General features: G+C 38.2%; 1 protein-coding gene across 2 annotated transcripts in view; it reads left to right on the plus strand.

Annotated features, from left to right (window-relative positions):
- The window catches only part of LOC131047033 (uncharacterized), a 366423-nt gene that overhangs the window by 93722 nt on the left and 251093 nt on the right, over positions 1-21608 (plus strand). For both annotated transcript variants that reach the window (XR_009358409.1, XM_057980827.2), the window contains exons 8-12: positions 5195-5287; positions 5407-5526; positions 6223-6309; positions 14579-14800; positions 15079-15126. Coding sequence is in view for 1 of the 2 variants with exons in the window: in XM_057980827.2 (XP_057836810.1) it covers positions 5195-5287; positions 5407-5526; positions 6223-6309; positions 14579-14800; positions 15079-15126 (570 nt within the window). In the remaining variant the exon portion in view is untranslated. The remainder of the gene's footprint in view (positions 1-5194; positions 5288-5406; positions 5527-6222; positions 6310-14578; positions 14801-15078; positions 15127-21608) is intronic.

A 21608-nucleotide genomic window follows, 5' to 3' on the forward strand; every position in this document is an offset into this window, starting at 1 on the left:
TCCAGTCGGCATCTTTCATTTAAGCTAAGAATGCATATGATGTTATCAATATTGCTGCAGTGAGCTAATTAGTGTGGTTGCTATCAAGAGTTGGATTTTGTTAATTCAGAAGAATTAAAGTAATGGGGAAAGTCTGATGCATGCAAAAAGAAAGGAAGAACGAATTCAACAAATATATCAATTCTCTTAGACAAACAAAAGATTTTTTTTGGTGAAACAAACATCATAGAAGCAAGTTGTATATCTCCATTTAAAATGACAATTTTTTTTAATGAAGTGTAAACAAGAGCATATAATAAATTCTAAATAATTAAATATATTGTATATTTCTTGAAAATGTTGTACAACTATAGGCTAGAAATGTTTTGTTTTTTATTTATAGACTAATGAGGGAGTTTGTTGGTGCTCTCACCGAAGAAATATGAACAGGATACAAAAGATAAACAAAAATGGCTTAAAAACTATTCACAAACTGACTAAAACAAGCATGGCTACCAAACAGGCTGCCCAAAGGGGTCCCAATACCATGCTTGGACAAGATTAAACAATCTAAAATGAACAACAAAAAGATTCATCCATGCTCAAGAAACAAGAACACAAAGACACCATGTTAACATTGTTATCTAAGGTTAACCAAAAAATCTTTAGATCATTTCTTTAAACCTCGCTGCTTTTGGTTGGGTTTCCATAAGCTGTGCAGGGTTGTATCCTTTGTTGTTTTGTTGTCTTTTTTGGTTGTTCCTTGCTGTCCTGCTGCGCTTCATGCTCTATCTTTCTTGATGTAAAAGATTATGGGCCATTTCAAAACCCTGCTTACCTTAATCAAAAAGATTGTGATCTAAGAACAACAATTTGTTATCATGCCCCCTGATCGCAGCAGTTTAAAAACCCGTCACAAACCCTAGTTGCAATAGTTCCAAAACCAGTCGCAGATTTATACAATCAAGTATGAGGGGATAAACAAATGTAAGGGGCTGACCCAAGGCAATGAAAGATCCCCACCAAGTTCTGAGCTAATTTTCTGATTGTTTAAGTTGCTGTTTGAGGTTGTTTTGAGTTTATTGACTAGGTTTGGGTTGAAATTTCAATGACAAATTATAATGCAAGGGTTTATCATCAAACATATGCAAAATAATTATACCTTTTATTCTCATCAACAATAATGTATATGACTGTCATAAGAATCAGAACTCTGATTTTTTGATAAGACAGCAATTTTTCAGATTTCTAGCTAAAGACTCGCAATATCAATTCACTAATGAACATACCCGGATTTTCCAAGCTTCCCAAGTGATGAATTTATTGAAATGACCAATGGGATACAGAGAATTGAGTTGTATAAATCTGCTACAGGAATTCTGATCAGAAAGCTTCCAGATCGCTTATTATAAAAACATTAAACCCTAGGAATATAGTGCGATCTGCTGATCTAGCTGAGACGCCTTATAGGAAATGGAATATGCGGATATCCATCCAATGCCTTGCACAGATCGAGGTTATCTCTGTGATAGGGAATGATATGAATTACTGTTTTTTTTTACCACCATCAAAAAGCTGATCTGCAACAGCAGATCCTATTGTCTGATTTACACCTGGTGATGCCCTCTAAACCCTGTGCCCAGCTGAGTAATTGCTGCAAACAACCATAGGGAGGTACGGCAGGCTTGGTATGCTGATGGAGATGGAAATGTAGGTCCTAAACAACCCAGATCTGCAATCTGATCCCTTAAATCTGCCCATCAAAATAACCGATTCACTGATTTCTACTCAATGTTGAATTCTGAATGAATTCACCCTCCAAAAAATGTTGGGTTTTTGTCCAACCTTCCAATCTCCAAGGAGTTTTCGTTCCCAGAAGTCTGTTCTGCTGCTGAAACTCTTCTCTAGAGCTCAAATCCAATTTGCTGTTTTAAAAATGAATGATTGAATGCTGAAATGAAACCTCCTCATGTTGCTTTATTGACTTCCAACCCTAATCGAACCTTTTAGGGTTTTCTCTTAATTTTAATAAAGTTTATTTTATAAACTTATTTCTCCTCATCAAGTTCGAACCCCTTATAACTCCCTTATTAATAATAATAAGTTGTTTATTAAGGAATATTCTCTCCTAAGTGGATTGACCTCCTCCAAGGGTCTAATTCATCATTAACAAATGACTACCTTTTAAAAACAACTTTAAGTTGATGCCTCCTAGGGAAAAAGTGCCACGGGGGCCACTTTATAAAGTATTATTATATTAGCATCACTTTATTTTATTTAAATAAAATACTAAAGTAATTACTTTAATATTTCGTTTTTATTTCTGAAATCATCACATGGACTCCGAACTGAAAATTGAGTGCTGCTGCCTGTCCAAGGGTGATGTCTAAATATAGCAGGGCCACTGCCAATCAACCCCTACAAAATAGGGATTCCCCTTAAAGTTAAGAGATCATCCTTGATTGCCCAAATGACTTATGAAGCCTTCTGCCACAATCCATTGGCTTTGGAAAGGCCAATAGGCTGACTGCCAGTGCCTTCCTTAAAAATAGGGATCTCCCTAAAAAAATAGGAACTGCAACCAAAACCTCCATAATGATTCTTGTGGTCCCCTGCTGCGTCCCGCTCAACTCCTAGTCAATCCCCCCAAAATAGGTCACCCTCCTAAAATTTAGGAGACTGCCTCAGACTGTCCAAAATGGCTTATAAAGCCCCTGCGTAGCTCCACAAGCCTCAGAATGGGTCCCCTTTCCACTCCATTGGCCTACGAGAACTCGATGATAGGCCAATCCCTGCTCAATTGCTTGTCACCTAGGCGGGGGACATTACAGGAAATAATAATAAGAGGCCAACCTGCACTAGCACCACTTGAATAAATTAAATAAACCAGGTTAGATTGTGGATGACCTCCCTCATATAAGTGCCACCTTGAAAGAATTAAAAAAATGATTTCAAATTAAGTTAAAACAATTTTATTAAAGGCCGACCTCCTGAAGAGACGCCTCAATTGGAGGAGTAGCCTCTTTAAGAGGCATGGAATGGTATAGAAAGAGGATGATGTGAAATGGGGGAAGGGGTAGAATCGATCAGGAGCAGAAATAGCCATATAAGCAGCAAGCCGATTCATGTAGTATCATCTAATCCATTGTGGGCAAACTACAAAGTAATCCAGAAAAGGGACATTACAACTTTAGAGGCCTAACTTACCTCTGATATCTTGGAGATCATGTGGACCACACATGCATATTATAGCAGAGGTGTTTCTGTTTAAATATTCGAATATTCCTTTATAGATATAACCAATCTAAGTGCAAAGAAGCAGGCAGCTATGTCAAAAGGGAAACCAGGGGTAAGGAAGGAAAATTAACTTAATAGAGAGCAGATCAACTAAAGCAGAAATAACAGAAGGACACCAATTCAATCAAAATTGGTGCTCATAAGAGCAGACCAGTTCATAAGTTCAAATCAATCAATCATCAAGCAAGTTCATCAAATAACAAAGGGGATCAGAAAATTGGAATAAGGAAGTCTGAATCTGATTTTTATATTGAAGAGATCAGATCAGATCGTTTACAGTAGGCTTGAATATTAATTGGTATGCAATAGGATCATCAAAGGAGAAAGATAAGCATTCAATTAAAGCTAGGAATTATAGTCTCTTCATTATTAAATTAGGATAGCAGTCTACATACTGATCAGAGTATTTTGGGTCTACATCAAGGGTTAAGTGGGCGATTGTGCATTCCTAGACATAACCATCCTGATCAAATTGTAATTCTAGGGTAAACTAGGTAAGATCCCAATTGGGGACATAACATTTGTTTAGCTATGTTAAAATATTGTAAGGATAATTAAAGTAACTGAACTCAAGTGGTGTGTATGCATCTCAATATATCATCTCAAAAAATGAAGAGTAAGCAATGTCCCTGAATATATAAAAAGGGACACTTAAGTAAAAAAGAAACAATGATATTGTATGCTTGAGAAGAATCAATTAAATAACAGGATGAAAAGTTTATTATCGTCCACTTTTTTGTACCATTGTATTATTTACAAGAAGCCTGCTCTTGTATTAATTTTATTGAAGATGGGTATCTCTGTCTAAGCTGATTAGTTTCAGAGAAAAAAATATTTTTAGTTATTTTTGAAATGTACTAAAAGAATAATCAAAAGTGCCGAAATTTAGATGAAAAGAACAAGACTAAATTTTCTCATGGGTTGTCAAATTGCAACCAAAAGTTAAAACAGCGATACTGTATCTCCATATTGGAGTCATTAATGAAACAGGTAGTCCTGAAACACCATCTGGATTCATATCAATTTTGCAAAGGGGCTCACTATATTAATCATGGAAGTGCATATATCATTGTCTCCGAAAAGTCTTGGATTCAAGCATGTGTAAATGACTAAAATTTCAGAAAATGCGGACTTTTATCTAGCATTAATCTTGAAGCGAGCTGAGGCCTGCCTATATTTGTACAACTATAACTGCTGTTAAGATCAGGCTGAAGACCAAAGAAAAAGATGAAGCAGGTATTCAAAAGAAAGTTTGATAATGCTGGAAGACTTCCAGTTCATCACAGCCAAGCAGGATTTAAGATGAGATGATGTAAATGGAAAGCCAAAAGTTGAAATTTGTATTGAAGATAACTTGTTTTCCTACTCTTACTGAAAAAAGGCAGTAAAGTGATCATAGTTTCCAGGAGAGTGCTGCACTTACCAATTGAGGTCCTGATTCACTATATTTCATTATCACACTACTGATCTTTTTTACTTTTAAGAATGGTCCAATAATGAAAACACTGACAACCTAAACACAATAAGCTCACTTCCAGTTACTTCATCTTTAAGGGGATAAAACAGAGGTGGCTCTGTTTGATATCAAATTTTTTATATTACTAAATAGACCGTTACTTTGCTGATGTCAGCAATAAACTATGAGCATAATATTGTCTGCTTCCATAGCCACGCAGACCACCTGAACTGCATATGGACCTCGAAGTTTGACAACCCGTGTAAAAGAATTGAACAAATATTAACATGAAGCTTGCTTTTTAAAAATGAATATTTCTTAACAGTTCCAGTAATTTAAGGCATGGCTGTTCTTGTTATTTTTTTCTTTAGAAAAATGTACATTTGTAAGTAGAAGGCATTACATGCTTTCTTCAACGAAAGATTATTTTGTTCTTCAATATATACTTTTTATCACATGCAGGTAAAGCCAGCTTGTGCAGGATCAAGCATTGGCGTTAATGTTGCCTTTGGTGTTGATGATGCCCTTAGAAAGGCAAATAAGTTGATTACAGAGGTTTGCAACTTCATTTTTTAGATTAAGTGCAGACCTATAAAGAACTGATGCTAACTTGTTCTTATGGTAACGAGGAAGATAAATGCATTTTATTCCATAGTCTTCTTTTGGATATGCAGGGTGTAGATGTAAGAGTCGTAATTGAAATTTTCCTTGAAGAAGGGAGGGAATTTACAGCTATTGTTCTTGATCTCGGCTGTGGTTCTGATTCTTCTCCAGTTACGCTTCTTCCAACTGAGGTAAGCTTCTTATAATATAAATCTACTAAAGACTCTATCACATGCAACATGAAAGTTTTGTCTCTCTTTCAAGGATGTGTCGAGTTTCTACCAAGTAGCAAACATTGGATGCTAATCATTCTTTGAGGCCTTCTCAATATGCATTATGATAAGATTCTTGAGAAATTGAGATTATTTTCCTTGAAGGTATTTAATCCTATATATGATGTGGCCCATCTAGCAAAGTTTGTTATTTACTTTTAACTTTGAACTACATAAACAAGAAAACTAAATTATCAGAATTGTATATCATCCATGGAATTGGTGTATAGATAGGTGGGTTCTATCCATCTTAGTTAAATATGTACCTATCGATTTAACTTGTAAAAAATGTGTGAGAGTACCTTAATAGTGGCCAGTTTATTTTAAAGGCAGTGTTTGTAAACCAAAAAAAGTTTTAAATTCACTAATGTTATTGGGTCCTTCTATTTTGACCCCGGTTTGCATGTGGGTTCAGTCTTAGTACTGGTCCTTTATTGGTTCGTTACCCTGGGTGCTAGAGTTCCCTGTTGGTACTATGATTTCAGTGTGTTTTATTTATTCAAAAAATGCATGATTTTAACCTACATTAAAATATTCAAAGAAGCAGCGATTTTTGAAGTGTAAAATATAAGCACTTTGCAATCATGCTTGTGATGCACTCATGCCTTTTACCAGGTTGAATTACACATCCATGAAAGCTCAACTGTGGACGGAAATGAAGGAATATTCAACTATCGCCGCAAATATCTTCCAACTCGACAGGCATGTCTATTTTTTGTTGCAACTTCTGCACTCTATTGATTTTATTTTTAAACAGAATGGGTTTTTTAATATGGCCTGTGACACCTTAGATGTTGAGAAACCTGATTTACAAATACTCTGATGTGGATTTTAACTGTCCTTGAAGAATAAAATTTGAGATACTCAAGTGGAAAAACTGAACCTGTATAAAGTGGTTAATGCTAGAATGGAACATCAATGTAAGCATATATTGTAGTAAATGGGGCTGTCTTTAGTAGTTAAGCTGGTAAGATCTCTTAAATAATTTTGATAACATTTTTTTTGAGTGATTGTAACAATGTGTTAAACTAATTCATACTATTTTTTTTAACAGAATAGCACTATGGTTTTGTTAGGATTGCAAAAGCAGTCGTGCACTATTAAACAATTACTTTGTAATATTTTCTCATATTTATTACAATATGGGCTAAGTGAGTATTAATGCATTAAATGATTAGGCTATAAATTCATGCCATATTTATAAGACTTGGAGTTCACACATATTTGGCTGGGTGATTTTGACTTGGACTTAGACTCAATGCTCGAACTTGACAGATTAAAAATCATAAAATATGGAGAGTATTTTAAGGATTTAAAGATTTTATTATATGTCGTTCATCAAATGAACTATAAAGACCTAATAAACTTATGAATTAGAAGTTAATTTGATCACATAGACATGTATACATCAATCAAATGAGTACAAAAGTTTTTTTGAGTTGAAGGAAACAATATTTTAAATATATAAATATTCCTAATTGTTTGTTGCGTACAAAACTCATGGATTGATAAAGTTAGTGTTATAATTTGCACCTTTCAAAGTAACAAAACAAAATAGATGTGTGGTAGAGCCACTCTTCAAATTAGAAAGTAAGCTCCTCGTAAACAAAAGTAATGTAATTTGAACAATATGTACTTGCTAGTTACAATCTATATATTGTTTTCTGGGGTGGCTCACATTCATAGTAAACAAAACAAAAGATTTGTTTATTTGGATTCACTTTGAGCAAAAGGCTCATATGCACTTCAACTCAAGGCAAATAGAAATTTTAGACTTTATGACTAAATGAAATCCTACAACAACTACCATGCTTACTTTGATTAGCTAAATGCAGGGACTAAACAGTGCAAGTGCACGTAATAACATGAATAGGCTTAAACACAATGACACAAATGCTTTGGTAAATTGAATTAATGAATAAGTACAAGCCAAAATCTCCAACTATTAAACTTGCAAATTTGTTAAAAACAATTTGATCTTCCTTAGTGTATGTAACAAACAATACAAAACATGTTAATAGGAATTTAGAAGCAAGATAGACAGTTTTAAATTTTATCAAATCATAGTACACATACTTCTTGAGTATTCATAGACTCCGTGAGTACTCATGGGGTTTTTCACAAGATGTGTAATTACTATAAATTTCAGGTTGTAGAAACTGCTGAAATGTATGAAAAATACAGGCATCAGTTGAAAAGATTGAAGCCAGGTCGCTCCTTTTCAAAAAATAAAGAATTGATAGGAAAGAGTTCACAAAGGAAATGGCAAATCAAGAGTGAGATAGAACTTGTCATTATAGATCATGTAATTTCTTGTGATGAGATAAATAATGATCTTTTTGAGAAGATTGAAGATATGCAAGAGAAAATATATTTTCCTCTTTTTGCAAATTTGATGGGAACAACAGAAGACTACTGTGCTCCATTGCAAGAGACCATACTTCAATTCACTATTCATGAGGAAGAACAGTCAAAAGCAACAAAGGTGGAACCTGAGATGGTGAAGAATATAGAAACACAAGAGGATGACAAGGAGGAAGTGATGATAATAGAGCAGAAAGAAAAATCAGAGTTGTGAGAGGAGGACTGCTCAACTACAGAACATAGTAATGTTAAGGCAACTCCAACCTGTGTGTATTGCACCACATCCCCATCTTTTTGACAGGGACCCCCGATTTTTGAAGTCTGCCCGATAGAGAGAGATTTCTGCAGAAGGAAACAAAGCATAATCTGCCAGAATCCCTTCCAACCCCGAAAATCACTCAAAACTCTCAAATTGACCACTTAGGCCGAAATGAGAGAAAGTTCGCCAAATCCGACTTCTTAACCCGAAATGCAAGAAAACCACCAACGAAATGCCAAAAGGTTCTCATTGACGGAAAAGGCAAGACACTTAAGATTTGCAAAATCGGCTAGTAGGCTGAAAAAAGGGTGAAGTTTGCTTAAAAATCGCAAATTAGTTGTTTAGGCCGAAAAGTGAAGAGGTAAGAAATTCGACCAAGTCAGAAACGCCTTCAAAAAAATTGCGCCATTCACTCACTTAAGACGAAAATCAAAACAAGTTCACAAAGCTAGCTAGTAAGCCGAAAAAACAAACAAAAGTCTAAATCATGCAGAAGGGCTCATTTGCCCGAAAATCTCATTAAATTTCAAAATCGCGCAATGACCTTTTTGTAAGCCAAAAGGGGAGAGAAAGGTCTAAGTCGCACAAACACTTCATTAAGCCGAAAACTAAGGTTCCACATTTGTGCTATATAGCCGAAAATTTCAAAATTGCGCAAGTCAGAGAGGCATAATAAAATCGCACATTTTGGTAATAATGTTCGAGTTTATGGCCAAGCGAGTGGGTCTTTAATGTAAGTTGCGCATTTTCAAGCGTAGGGAAGAGAACATGAAGTTCACACTTTTCATGGAGAGGACGCGATGTGAAGCAAAGTCGCGCGAATAATTCGAGAATGCCAAGTTTCATAGGGTGTTTAACCTCTAGGTCGGCGTTTTAATGGATTTTGCAAGTTAAAAGAAGTTAATACAGATGCAAAAGCATATGGATTTCAAAGAATCGATGTTGTTCAATTAATCAACGAGACAAAGCTCCTTTAAATAGAGTTACAAAGACGATGTTTCTAAAAGAAACAATCGTTAACTAGAGGCGAAATTAGAAACGACTTAAATGACCATTAATAACACAAAGAGAAAGATATTATTCCAATACCCTACCTTAATGGTCATCGTTCTAACTACCAAGAGAAATAACAGAGAAGGTTGCCCCCTTCTTCTTAGAACACGCTGCACAGAAGACAAGAGCTTGCCACTAACTCTACCACTTGAGATGAGTCTGCCACCAACCCTCCCAGAAACTGCAGAACTTTTGGAGATACCCAAAACAACACCAACCGTCCAACCTGATGTTGGAGAACTGTCCCTCCCTGTAACCAGAGACACACCAAGAACAACTGTCACGATTTTGAGGAAAAAATCGGCAAACCCTCCAAACTATTGCAGATGAGCAAGATGCCCAAAAATAGACTGCAAATAAGAGACTAGTGCAGATGTTTGCACAACAACTCTAGGTGCGATGAAAAACAGACTCCAACAAAGTACAATTTTTGAGAAAAAAATCATAAACCCTCATGATTTTTATTTTATTTTATTTTTTACAGGGATAAAAAATATTGAAAAACCCACAGATAATTTTTTAGGACAAAATTATTAAAACCCACAGATTTTTTCAAGGGAAAAAAATATTAAAACCCATCAGAATTTTTTTCAGGTAAAAAAATATTAAAAACCAAAACAAACATCGATGCCCATAAGCCATCTTCACGCTTTTTGAGGCACGAAAAACGAGGTATTGAGAAGATGCTAAGTGCACAAAACCTGACTACCTTCCAACATCAAGTTGGTCAATGACGCCATCTTGCACGTTGCCCAATGCACGAAAAACGAAAAAAACTGAGAAGAGGCGCCGGCACAGAATTCAAAAAATTTGAATCCCACTGCAGAAATAGAGGCAGATGCAGGTACAGACTTAAAAAAATGAAGTACGACTGACACAAATTTCAAGAAAAAAATTCCGGCTGACCCAGAAGAATCTGAAGACAACCCAGAAATCTTTGCGAAAAACCCAGAAGGAATCTGGTATCAGAATTTGGATCCGTTGGCTCGAAAATCGAGGCACCCAAAAAATTATGACGACGACCCAGTTGGGATCTCGAAAAACCCACCACGAATTTGTGCTCAGAAAAAATTTCGACTGAATCTAGAGGGTCAAAACCCCAACCAAAACTGCAGATTTTCGTCCAAAAATGGCAGAAAAAAAATCTGCAGGCGGGAAAAAACGCGTCGCGTGGTTGCGCGAAATGCAGGAGAGACGGGTCGTGGGAGAGGGCAGAAAATAGCGAGAAAACCCTAGTAGTTGCAGCCAAAACGAACTGCCAAAGTAGCAATTTCGAATAAACAAAGAAATTTTTCAAAAACAATTGTTAAAAATTCATGACGAATTTTTAATTGAAAAATTATTTCGAAAATAACCAAGGCTCTGATACCATAATATAGATGCAAAAGCATATGGATTTCAAAGAATCGATGTTGTTCAATTAATCAAGGAGACTAAGCTCCTTTAAATAGAGTTACAAAGACGATGTTTCTAAAAGAAACAATCGTTAACTAGATGCGAAATTAGAAACGACTTAAATGACCATTAATAACACAAAGAGAAAGATATTATTCTAATAGAAGTCACTAAAGGAAAAGTCGTGCATTTCATTCAAAAGGGCCGAGTCTTTTCTTAAGATTGAGGGTTTGCATTTCGGCTTAATAAACTGAATTTCAAAAGTCGAGTTTGCACTCCCTTCCAAAGTGGGTATGGCTTATATTTCACTCAAGAGGGATGACAGATCAGAAAGTTCGGCCTCTTGGGTAACTTCGCAAAGTACGTAAAGGGGGGGGCACATTACAAGTGTGGCATGATCCTTTCAATTCTCCCCAAAGGACCGAATTTCTTGCACAAAGGGGGGCGTTTCTTTTTAAATCTTGCATTTTGTCTAAAGGCCCCGACCTTGCAAAGACGACCAGGAGTCCGAGTTTGCAATATGTTTTAAATGGCCGAATTTTAACAAGTGATAAGTTAGGTTTTTGTATTTTCACCTTAAACGTCGAGTCAAAAGGAAGTCAAGCCATTGCCTCTCAAGGGCTAAGTTTTCCCCTTAAAGCGGCGCAATTTCAAGACAAAATGAAACAAAGTAAAACGGTTCGAATTGTTTTAAAACACCTTTCAGATTCGCCGAACAAAGCCCAACATCGACTAAAATTTAATATTTGTTAAATTAATTTAATTAATTTTTCAAAATGATTATTATAAGTGGAATTCATTGTTTGCAGATTGACGATAACCTGAAATGCAAATTGGAGATGCGATTGCGATCAAAGGCAGGAAAGCAAAGATGCAGAGGGCAAGGTCGAAGCGACGAAGCATAGGGAGCCCATTCGCAGACCACAAGACAAAGTCCACCCTCAAGATCAAAGACAAGGAACACTCAAAATGTTACAAAATGTGCATTCTTAGAAGAATACACAGCTGGATTTAATTCTAGAAATTCAGTTTCCGAAAACTGAAATTGTTTTATTGTAAAACAATTTGCCTGTGGGCCTTACCTAATGTATTCAAAACAAAGGGACACAGGTCAGTTATTTCCAACTACCAGATAGACCTGAATTGATGTCAAATAGTGGTCGGTAGTTGAGGAGACTGGTTGGGAGGATAACTGAGGATTGAATGGGCATGGGTCAAAGCTGCCATGCTTCTGGAAGACAGATCAGGGCCCTTGGATGCAACGAATCCTGCCATCGATTCAAATTTGTAAAATCTATAAAAGACAAAGGCCTTTCTTTTGTAAAGGGTTAGATTCTTGTTAGAGTTTTTTTTGTAGACAATTAGAATAGGTTAGAGTTTTGTAGAAGGTTAAATTTTAGTAGTAGTATAGAAATGCTGCAAAAATAGTTGTAATGGCAGCTGAAATCAATATATGGACATTGATTTGGTGTTTATCATCTTGGTTTTAGTTTGTTTGCATGATTTCCTTTAGCAATTTAGATAGATCTTTTTTTTGGGTGTGTAGGGTTTTGATGGATTCAGGCTCATACCATTGAGGATATGCTGATTGTGTATGGTTAGCCAGAGCCTTTAAAATTGTGTTTAGTTCAATTGCAAGTGTCCGTCTGAGCTGCGCCAGAATTGGGTGCTTAGCCATGCACCTGTAGTCTGAAAATCTTCTAAGTCTCTTTGAAGATTGCACCGTTCCTGTGAGGTTGTGAGTTATTCTGGCCAAGCAGGGATTGGTTATGTTGAATTTGTCTACTCGCATACCAGTCTTGTTAATCTTTAGGTCCCCTAAACCCTTCTCCTTTGCTTTTATTTCCTAGTTCGAGAATCAGAAGCAGACCAGCTCGTTGCAAAACGTAAGTCCCCTTGTGCTCCCAGCAAAACACATTGACCGTTGAGTTATCCCGCAGTCAAGAACTGACATTTGGAACCTTGAGGTTGTCCCCTTTGATCGATTAAAAACAACATTAGGGCTTCCTTATACAAGAGAGGATAGGATACTCAGGGAGTAAATTCTATTTTGCGTTGGCCGGATAGAGTCGTAGCAATGCGATTTTAGCCACATCAACACAACCCAAGCTTTAGGTATGAACATAATTGTTTGTAATGATGATACACAGTATATGAGAATAATTGGTGCATGCAATACTATGCAAAATATTAGTTGTGATGCTATGAAGATTGGTTTGTCTGAGATTGAGTGCATTGAAGAACTACAAGCTTATCTAGAAATCCCTATGATTCTGCACTCTAATTACACGAAGGTGGGCCAAGAAACGTTCAAACTCTTGGTTCCAAGAGTGATAAGAACATTGGTGAAGTTTGGATAAGAGATGTTGATATCAGAGTAGCACAACTGAGTGGCAAAGTGGTGATTTTGAGATTGATATGGGATCCTGGTATTATATTTCAGGTACACAGGTGCATAAGGCAGCTGGTGCAGTATACAAGAGTGAATTGTCTGGGTGAGCCAGTCCCAAATAATTAAATAAATAAACAAAATATTAAATAATTAATAAATTAAAATTATTAAATAATTGTCTCATTGAGGCCAACTTGCAAGTCTAATATTGTATATAATAAATAATTTGGTGCTTTCCAACTTACAAGGCTTATTTAATTCTATTTCCTTGGGCCAACCTGTTTAGCCATTGCCTATAAAAGAAGTGGGCAATCTCTATTGAAGGTATTATGAATTACACGGATTTTCCTTTGAGTATGTTTCCTTCTGCCTGGGATAAAATTCTCAGGTGGCTGCTTACAGGTAGGACAATATCCCTACCTGTAGCATCTCAATAGCAATAGTAATCCCTGCCTACTAATATTTTCCAGTCCATCACATATCTGCCAGTTCTGTTTCGCTTGATAATACAGGTGACTCTGCTGCTACAAGCCAAATTCTCGAAGGGCTGAGGATGTATTGAAGGCCATACTTGGAAGGAGCGATTGGATAGCAATATGCTTAGTTTCACCTTTGCTGTGTGTCTGAAGACACCAGCAAGTTGACAGAGGCTGTAGAGATGAATGCGATTTGAGGAAGTGCCATCCCCACAAGGGTCTTATTCGCTAGTTCAGGAATATGATATTGTAATTTCATTACACTGTGAGTGGATCAAACCTGAGAATATATTTTGAAAATCTGAGTCTGTATTTAATTCAATGCCTAAGGATACATTCATGTGAAGGGTGATATATGTGATTCAATTCTGGAAATTCTGCTGTAAGACATTTTTGATATATTTGAGACTTCTGTTAGTCATTTATTGTTGAGGTGTGCAAATATTTCTGCCTGGTGTATCTCAGACTGGGAATCAGTTTATTGTTAGATTTGCAAGAATTTCATTTAGGTGCATTTCAGTTTTGTATGGGTACAACACATGACACAGATGTGTATTGAACTTCTTTTTGATCGATAATGGATGAAAAACTACTTATTAGTTCTCTAAATTCAATATTTATGCATGTTTTTAAAGATTATTTTGTAAATATTAAATATATGTGCTTTTTTATGCAGAGAATTAGCTGAGAGTTGGCACATTTTTGCTGAGTTACTGAGTTTGAGTCAAATTTGGGTCTAGTTTTGCAGAGTCAAGTTTTTAAACTATGATCAGCAGAATACCATGTCTTACCTACTAAAAGGCCTTTTGCTGATAACTTGAAACTTCTTTGTTACTTATACTATGTTATATTGAACACTGCTTTGGTTTATTGCTTTAGAATGGCAGGTTGCTTCCCACATCACCCAGTTTTCTGTTGTTATGTATCATAAACTATAACTTAATTTCTGTTTCACTTTCATTGCTTCTGTTCTATCTCTTGCAAGAAGCATGGTAGGTTTTCTTAATGGGTATCTTTTTTTTTCTATGGTAGGTTACTTATCACACTCCGCCTCGGTTTTCAGTTGATGTTATTGATCATATTCGTAGGGGAGCAGCAATGCTCTTCCGATGCTTGGGGCTACGTGATTTTGCACGTATTGATGGTTGGTTCTTGCAATCTTCAAACTTTAGCTCTTTGAAACTTCAAAGTGGAAAAGAGAATTTGTTTGGGAAGCTCAAGTCAGGCACTATCATTTTCACTGATATAAATCTCGTAAGTAATGCTTACATAGAAGCTTTTTGGTATGCAACTTAGGCAATTTTTATTGATTCCACATTAGTAACATTTTTGCTTATTGATCAGATGAGATGGTTCATTTTGAAATGTTGATATCTAAGACCTGCAGTTTTGATTTGAAATATCAAGATCCAAGTTCCATGGGTAGCTAAAGTTATTTGTTTGAATTTATGTTACTATTCGAGTCTTCTTCCTAGTATTGCATGTTTGGACAGCTCTAAGTATTGGTTTGGCACTTTCTTTCTTTGTGCCAGATAAGTGGGATGGAGCAAACAAGTTTTCTTTTCCAGCAAGCTGCAAAGGTGCTTTAGAGCTTTCTCTTTTTGCATGATATTAATCTCACGGAATACAATTATTGAAGCTCCTACTTTTGTACTTCAACAGTTTAATGCTTGGATGACCCTTTTTGTTTGTAAAATCTAATTTGTCAAGCTTCTTGAGATTTTTGAGTCCTTAAAATCATCCTTAAATGTGGGTAAAGTTCAAAGAATAAAAAACTCAGATGTTATGTCCCCATTTGGCAACCCCCGGAATGTGCAATTTTCCGTATTTTTGGGTTATATCAAACTGAAAATAGAAAAATAAAATATAAATAAAAGCTTCGTCTAATAGTAATCAGCAAAATGGAATTTAAGTATTAATCTAAGCACTCATATACTACAGATGTAGAACACTAAGAATGGAAAAACAATTTAAAAATCCTAGAAATAAGATTTTTTATTAATACATGATTATAATAATAAATGAACAGAAATTAATAAAGCCCTAGGGACCCTTGAATTTATGTGTAATAATAGATCTGATTTGAAGCAGCATTTAATGTTGATAACATGTCAAAAATCAACAATTATAGCATTTATAACAGCTCTATTAAAGGCTGTGAACAAGGTGCTAAAACTGATAATTTATTTCAATGTAGTGTAAAATAGAAAATATCAGCAATAAATTTTGTATCAAATTGACCCAGTTATAGTAGTTAGTTTTCATTGATAGGTGGCCACACAGCCTGTACTATGGGCAATGGGTAGATACTCCCCTAAATTTATGGTGCAACGGCTGATATATAAACCCTTATGTTGGTGTATCCTGTAATGCCAAAAAAATGCTTATAAGAAATGAGTCATTGGCCAGAAAGAACTGGAAATAAGTGGTACAGGGTTTGTATGTTGTACGGCTGCCTTTATACTTCTATGACAGTGACTGGTATGAAGGCTAAAGTGCATTATTCTTCTGATTGGATTGTAGTATGCCCTTTTAAATATGGTGCAGCAATATGTGAGTTGGAAACCCTTGAAAATAGTGCTAATTTTCTGTTGTAGAGTAATTTTCTTGCGAATAAGAATCAAAATTATTGCAATAATAAACACAATTGTGATCCTTGAGTGGAATTGCGTCAATGGATATGAAGGTTTGTTGTCTCCAAATCTAAAATTGAATCCAAGAGGGTTTTCATTGTTTGGAATTTGTACACCGCGAGTTTACGTCCTTGAATGTTTCAATTTTTTTTGTATTAAAAATATTACAAGAACTGATTACATACAAATACTGATCAGCCCATGGGGCTGCATGATGACTGGAATGTCACTGTTCAACAAAGACATATATTGAAAGCATTTGTCTAGTTACTGTCTGCTTATATACAAAATGTAGCAATACAGATCTGAACATAGCAGTCTATACATAGCAAAAAAGGTCTACAGCTGCACAAAACTGTACTACACCATTTATCAAATTAACACTTGGAAATTCCTACTCTCACTATAAATATCTAAATCCTTCCATTCTAATGGAGGATCAATTGCAGAAAATTCTTCATCAGTATTGATGAAATGTGGTGCCATGTGCCCGGGTGTCCATCTTTTTCTTTACAGCTACATCATCATTAAATTCCTTCTGAAACTCAATGAGGCTCTTTAGAAAGGGTGCATTATCAAACTGACTATACTGCCATGTATGCCCATATCTGATCTCCTCCTTATTGACTCTTGCTGTTCCATCACTGAGTAGCTTCATGAACTTGATTCTTGATATTTACATAGTCACTGTGACCTGCAAGGTTACATTAAACATTGGTGCTCACCTCTCCTATATAGGCACCACGTTTTGGGCCCTTTATTAGTTTTCACTTTTCCCTCTATGTGATTTAAATTTTTTTTTAAAAATAAAGTAATATACAAGCCGTGTAATGTCTCATTTATATGATTGTCAATAGTAACATTTAAATTGACCTTTTTGAAGAGATGATTGCGCCCAAATTATAATGCTATTATAAAATTATTAATTTATTTCCCTTAGCCTATGAGAAATAAAAATAGACTATGGGTCTTCAATTAAAGCTTTCGTTGTTGAGAAGGAGAAACGACACCAGACTTGAGAAAACCTTAGTAGGCCAAATTGACTCGGGCTCGGGGCTTGTAAAAAACTCAACTTATTAAAAATTTACATAAATTCATAAAATAAACTAAAACATGTAGAATATAGTTGAGAAGCATAAGGAATGACTTTAACTATTGCATGTTGCCGGGAATAATTATTATGTTATGTTGTCATATTATGTTTATGTTGTTGTCGGTAATAATGAGTTACGGCGGTCAGTTAGTTAGTTGTCCCAAAGGGCAGTTGGACGCGACGGTTGGTCGCACCCCTTTGGCTTTTATATATTGCGTACCTTTCCTTCGAAGTGGCATCAGAATAGCGGTATCAAATGTGATGTTATGGCACTTGATGTATATGGACTGTTGAATTAATACAGAGACTGGTTCTTTAATATATTTCCATTATGTTCTGTGTATTTACTTTCTGTGTTTAATCGTTTACCCGTATGTGGCAAACATTTGGCGCCGTTGCCTAGACATACTCGGGAAAGGAAGGAGCGGATGGCGTACGGACACGATAGGCCTACTCGTCGATGAGATTAACCCAGAGACCGACAACGCGCAAATAGAACAATCGTCGTTGGGATGTAGAGCGTGATGGCAAGAGTCGAAGGGGAAATTGAACCCTGCAATAATCCCAGCACAATGTTGATATAAATTGTGGCCGAAAGGGAAAATAATAAAAGTTTTTTTTTTGTGTACATGGTGTGTGCTTGCTATGTACGGAAGTGATTTATGCCAAATATACTAAATAAGGACAAAAATAAAAAGATACAAAGTGACGAATGGGAAGTGGCACAAAGAGCGTTGAATCTTAGATAGCAAATAGAACGAAGGCGTAGGCCAAGGCAGCTTGCCGAAGGACGACCGACTGAGGGGTTGCTTGAAGGGAACCTAGGAGGTGTCATGGAGGTTGCGGAGGCAGAGATAGACAGAGAGAATTACACTTTCTACACTGTCGTAGGGTTGCCCGAAGGGAACCTAGGAGTCACGGAGGGTGCTGAAGGAGAACTCTACAGTTCGCCAGAATACCACCGTAGGGTAAGAAATTGCGAAGAGTTGGTGGAACAAACAAGGCGAAGTCTAAACCTGATCGACGCTACTAGAGACCTACTAAAGAACTTGTCCATTTCGGAGGACAACCGGAGGGAGACGACTGAAGGTGATGGTACGGCCGACGGTGCCGAGAGAGCACAAGGGTACCGTACGGGAGGCAATTTGTTCGGTTCGGGGTCAACAGCCTTCTCCGGAAGACCCACGAGTGGAGGGTCAGGTGCAGGAGGTGGAGGCGGAGGATCATCACGTACAAGCACACAAGGCACCAGAGGAGCGAGACCCAGCAGTGGGATGGCAAGTAAGCAGAAGCTGCCAAAGTTCAATGGCGACGGGAAGGAAGGTCCCGTCCGCCATTGCCGCACTTGCGAAACCATATGGTCAGCGAACGGTGTTACCGACCAGGACGAATGGGTAACACAATTTCCAGCAACCTTAAGGGGAGTGGCCATCGACTGGTACTCCGATATGGATAAGACCAAAGTCGGCACATGGCCCAACCTGAAGGGGTATAGAGTTTCGCCTTCTCAGAGATGACAATGAAATAGTAGCCGAAATCTATGGCACAAAGCAGAACAAGAACGAGACTGTCCGAGCCTATAGTCGGCGGCTCAAGGAACTGTTGGGGAAAATGGAGAGTCAACCAGTGAATGGGTTGAAAAAGAGATGGTTCGTGGAGGGATTGAAATACTCCATCCGGAAGAAGATGAAAATTGTTCCACCAACATCGTACGAAGATGCATATAATAGAGCGATGGATCTCGAGAGCGAGACCAAGACATCCAAGAAGAAAAAGAAGGATAGCTCGTCCGAGGATGATGACTCTTCCGAGGGAAGCAGCAACGATGGCGAGTTCGGCAAAAAGGTGTAAACCCTGCAGAAGGACATGTTGAGGATGATGGAAGAGCTGAAGGTTATGAAGGGAGGTCCGAGCAAGATTGACGAAGGGGAGCTTTGGTGCACGGAATGTAAGACGGATGGCCACACGAAAGGCTCCTGCCAAAAGAAGGCCTATTGTGCTATATGCCAGTTGATGGGGCATCCCACCAGGGAATGCCCCTACAACATGAAAACACGAAACCAACAAGTATTGCTTACGTAGGAACAACCAACTACATCGGGTGGTACCGACAGCTCCCAAGCGAACAATAATGCAACATCGGGAGGCTACCGAGATAATCGGTGGGGAGGACGAAACAACAATAACAATACAAGGAGCCGGATCCAATATGACTCCAAAGGCCGACCGATGGTACAATGCAGAGCATGCAACCAGTGGGGGCACTTCGCCCGAGACTGCCCGAAGGGAGAGGCCACACAATATTTGTGCAAATGGTGCGGACCGAGACACCACGAAGACACCACCTGCCCGAAGTCCGGCATCAACTTGCTCGATATCGAGGAAAGCAAAGAAGGGGAAGTGCTGGCTGTAACCCGCGGCCAAGCCAAACACGCAATGTGCCCAGACCCGGAGATGGAGAAGTGAAGGGTACGGGAAGCACGAGTAGAAATTGAGAAAGAGATACGAGAAAGGCGAAGGCAAAGGGTACGACGGATGCTTCCAGCTGATCGGAGGCGGAGGAGGCTATACTAAATCAAATTTTAAAATTGGAGGTGCCTATGAAGGTACACGACCTCCTCCAGACAATGCCTCAATTACGAACGGCGTTGCTGAATAATCTCTCCCAACCACGCACCAATACCAACCACCGCACAGATGTTCCTAGGGGGTCTGCAATAGACCCCATGCTGCTGGCAGTTAACACTAGAAGGTACTCGACCATTGTGGAGATGGGTATCCTTGGCACCATTCTAACCGATACCATCGTCGATGGTGGATCAAGAGTGAATGTTCTTCCAGAAGAAACCTGGCGGAAGCTGGGGAAGCCGACGCTATGGCCATGTACATTCAATTTGCTAGGAGTAGATCAACATGGAATCAAACCCATCGGGACACTGATGGGCCAGCAAGTTACCATCGGGGCGCAACCCTTGATATTGGACTTTGTGGTAATCCCACTAAAGAAAAAAGGGTATGATGCGATCTTAGGGAGAGGGTGGCTTGTGGCAGCCAAGGCCATCCACAATTGGAAGAACACTCTGTCTATGGAGAATGGAGGAAGGAAGTTTATCATAGACCTTGGGACGCAGTTGGTTAGTGAGGAACTGGCATCATCTTCAGAATCGGAGGTTGAAGGAGAAGGTGACCTAAGGGACGAAGGACGGGGCTGGAGGGAGCCCAACGACGAAGGGATTCTCAAACTAGGAGAGTGCTCCGAGGATGAGACGGGATCATTGAACGGGCTCTTCCATTGGTAGATGGAAGATTACGAAATGTTCCAGAGCTACAGGCTCGAAGTAGAGGAACCAGAGCAAGTAACAGAGGAGGTGTACCTGCCGAAATACAAAGAATATTGGAGGGGAGACACCCCAAACCTCGGTGACATAGATAATCCCAAGATCATTCATGTCGGCAACGATTGGAACCCTGTGTGGAAGGCTGCAACCTTCAAAATCTCTTGTCTTGCCAAGTTCTTGCATGTTCTTCAGAATTCCCTCGCATGCATCTTGCTCTTTGTCAATGATTTCTCTTGTCTCACTCTTCATAGTGATAGTCCAGTACCATTCTTTAAAAATGTTGATGTCGTGGGGGTTTAGTATGGCGGACAATGTAGGAATCTGTGTTTGGGTCCAGAAAAGAGCTCTTACGAGAGGAAGAGTTGTAGTAGCTACCTCATGGACTTTGAGGCACTCCCGCTTTACCTTGAGTAGCTTGACTAGAATGGTCTCTCGGTGGTGGGCCATTTCTTTTACCTCTTCAATGATTTGTTCTCCCCTTTCTTTAATGCCTCGCATCCATTCCTTGACGGCCTTGGCAGTATCTCGTACTCCTTCAAATTCTATGGTGGTCCTTTGCGCGAATGCTGTAGGGCGAATATGGGACTTGGGGGCATTATGCAATGGTCTTAGTAGTTGATCAATGTACCCCTCTGCCTGCTCAGCACGAACTTGATACATGTCCTTCTCAGTAGTTATCTCTTCGAGTTGTCTGAGCATGTTTTGCATGGAGTCTTTGAACTCCTCCCTTTCTTGTTCCTTGGTGGCTCGTCCAATTGGGACGATTGTAATGCTATAATCAGCCAGTGTAACTTGATCTGCTGGCTTATCGACAGGCGGGGTGGCAATATGGAGGGTACGGTTCCTTTGTTCATCTTTGGTTATCCGGGAATATGCTTTAGGCTTCTTCTTCCCCTTGGACTTGGCTTCGTCTATGCATGAGAAAATGTCTTCCAAGTCGATGGGTGGCCTGGTGGCTGCCTTTTGCTGAGCTCGAGCAACTAACCAATCCTGAGGTA

This window comes from Cryptomeria japonica, chromosome 7, assembly GCF_030272615.1.
Source record: "Cryptomeria japonica chromosome 7, Sugi_1.0, whole genome shotgun sequence".
Classification (NCBI taxonomy): Eukaryota; Viridiplantae; Streptophyta; class Pinopsida; order Cupressales; family Cupressaceae; genus Cryptomeria; species Cryptomeria japonica.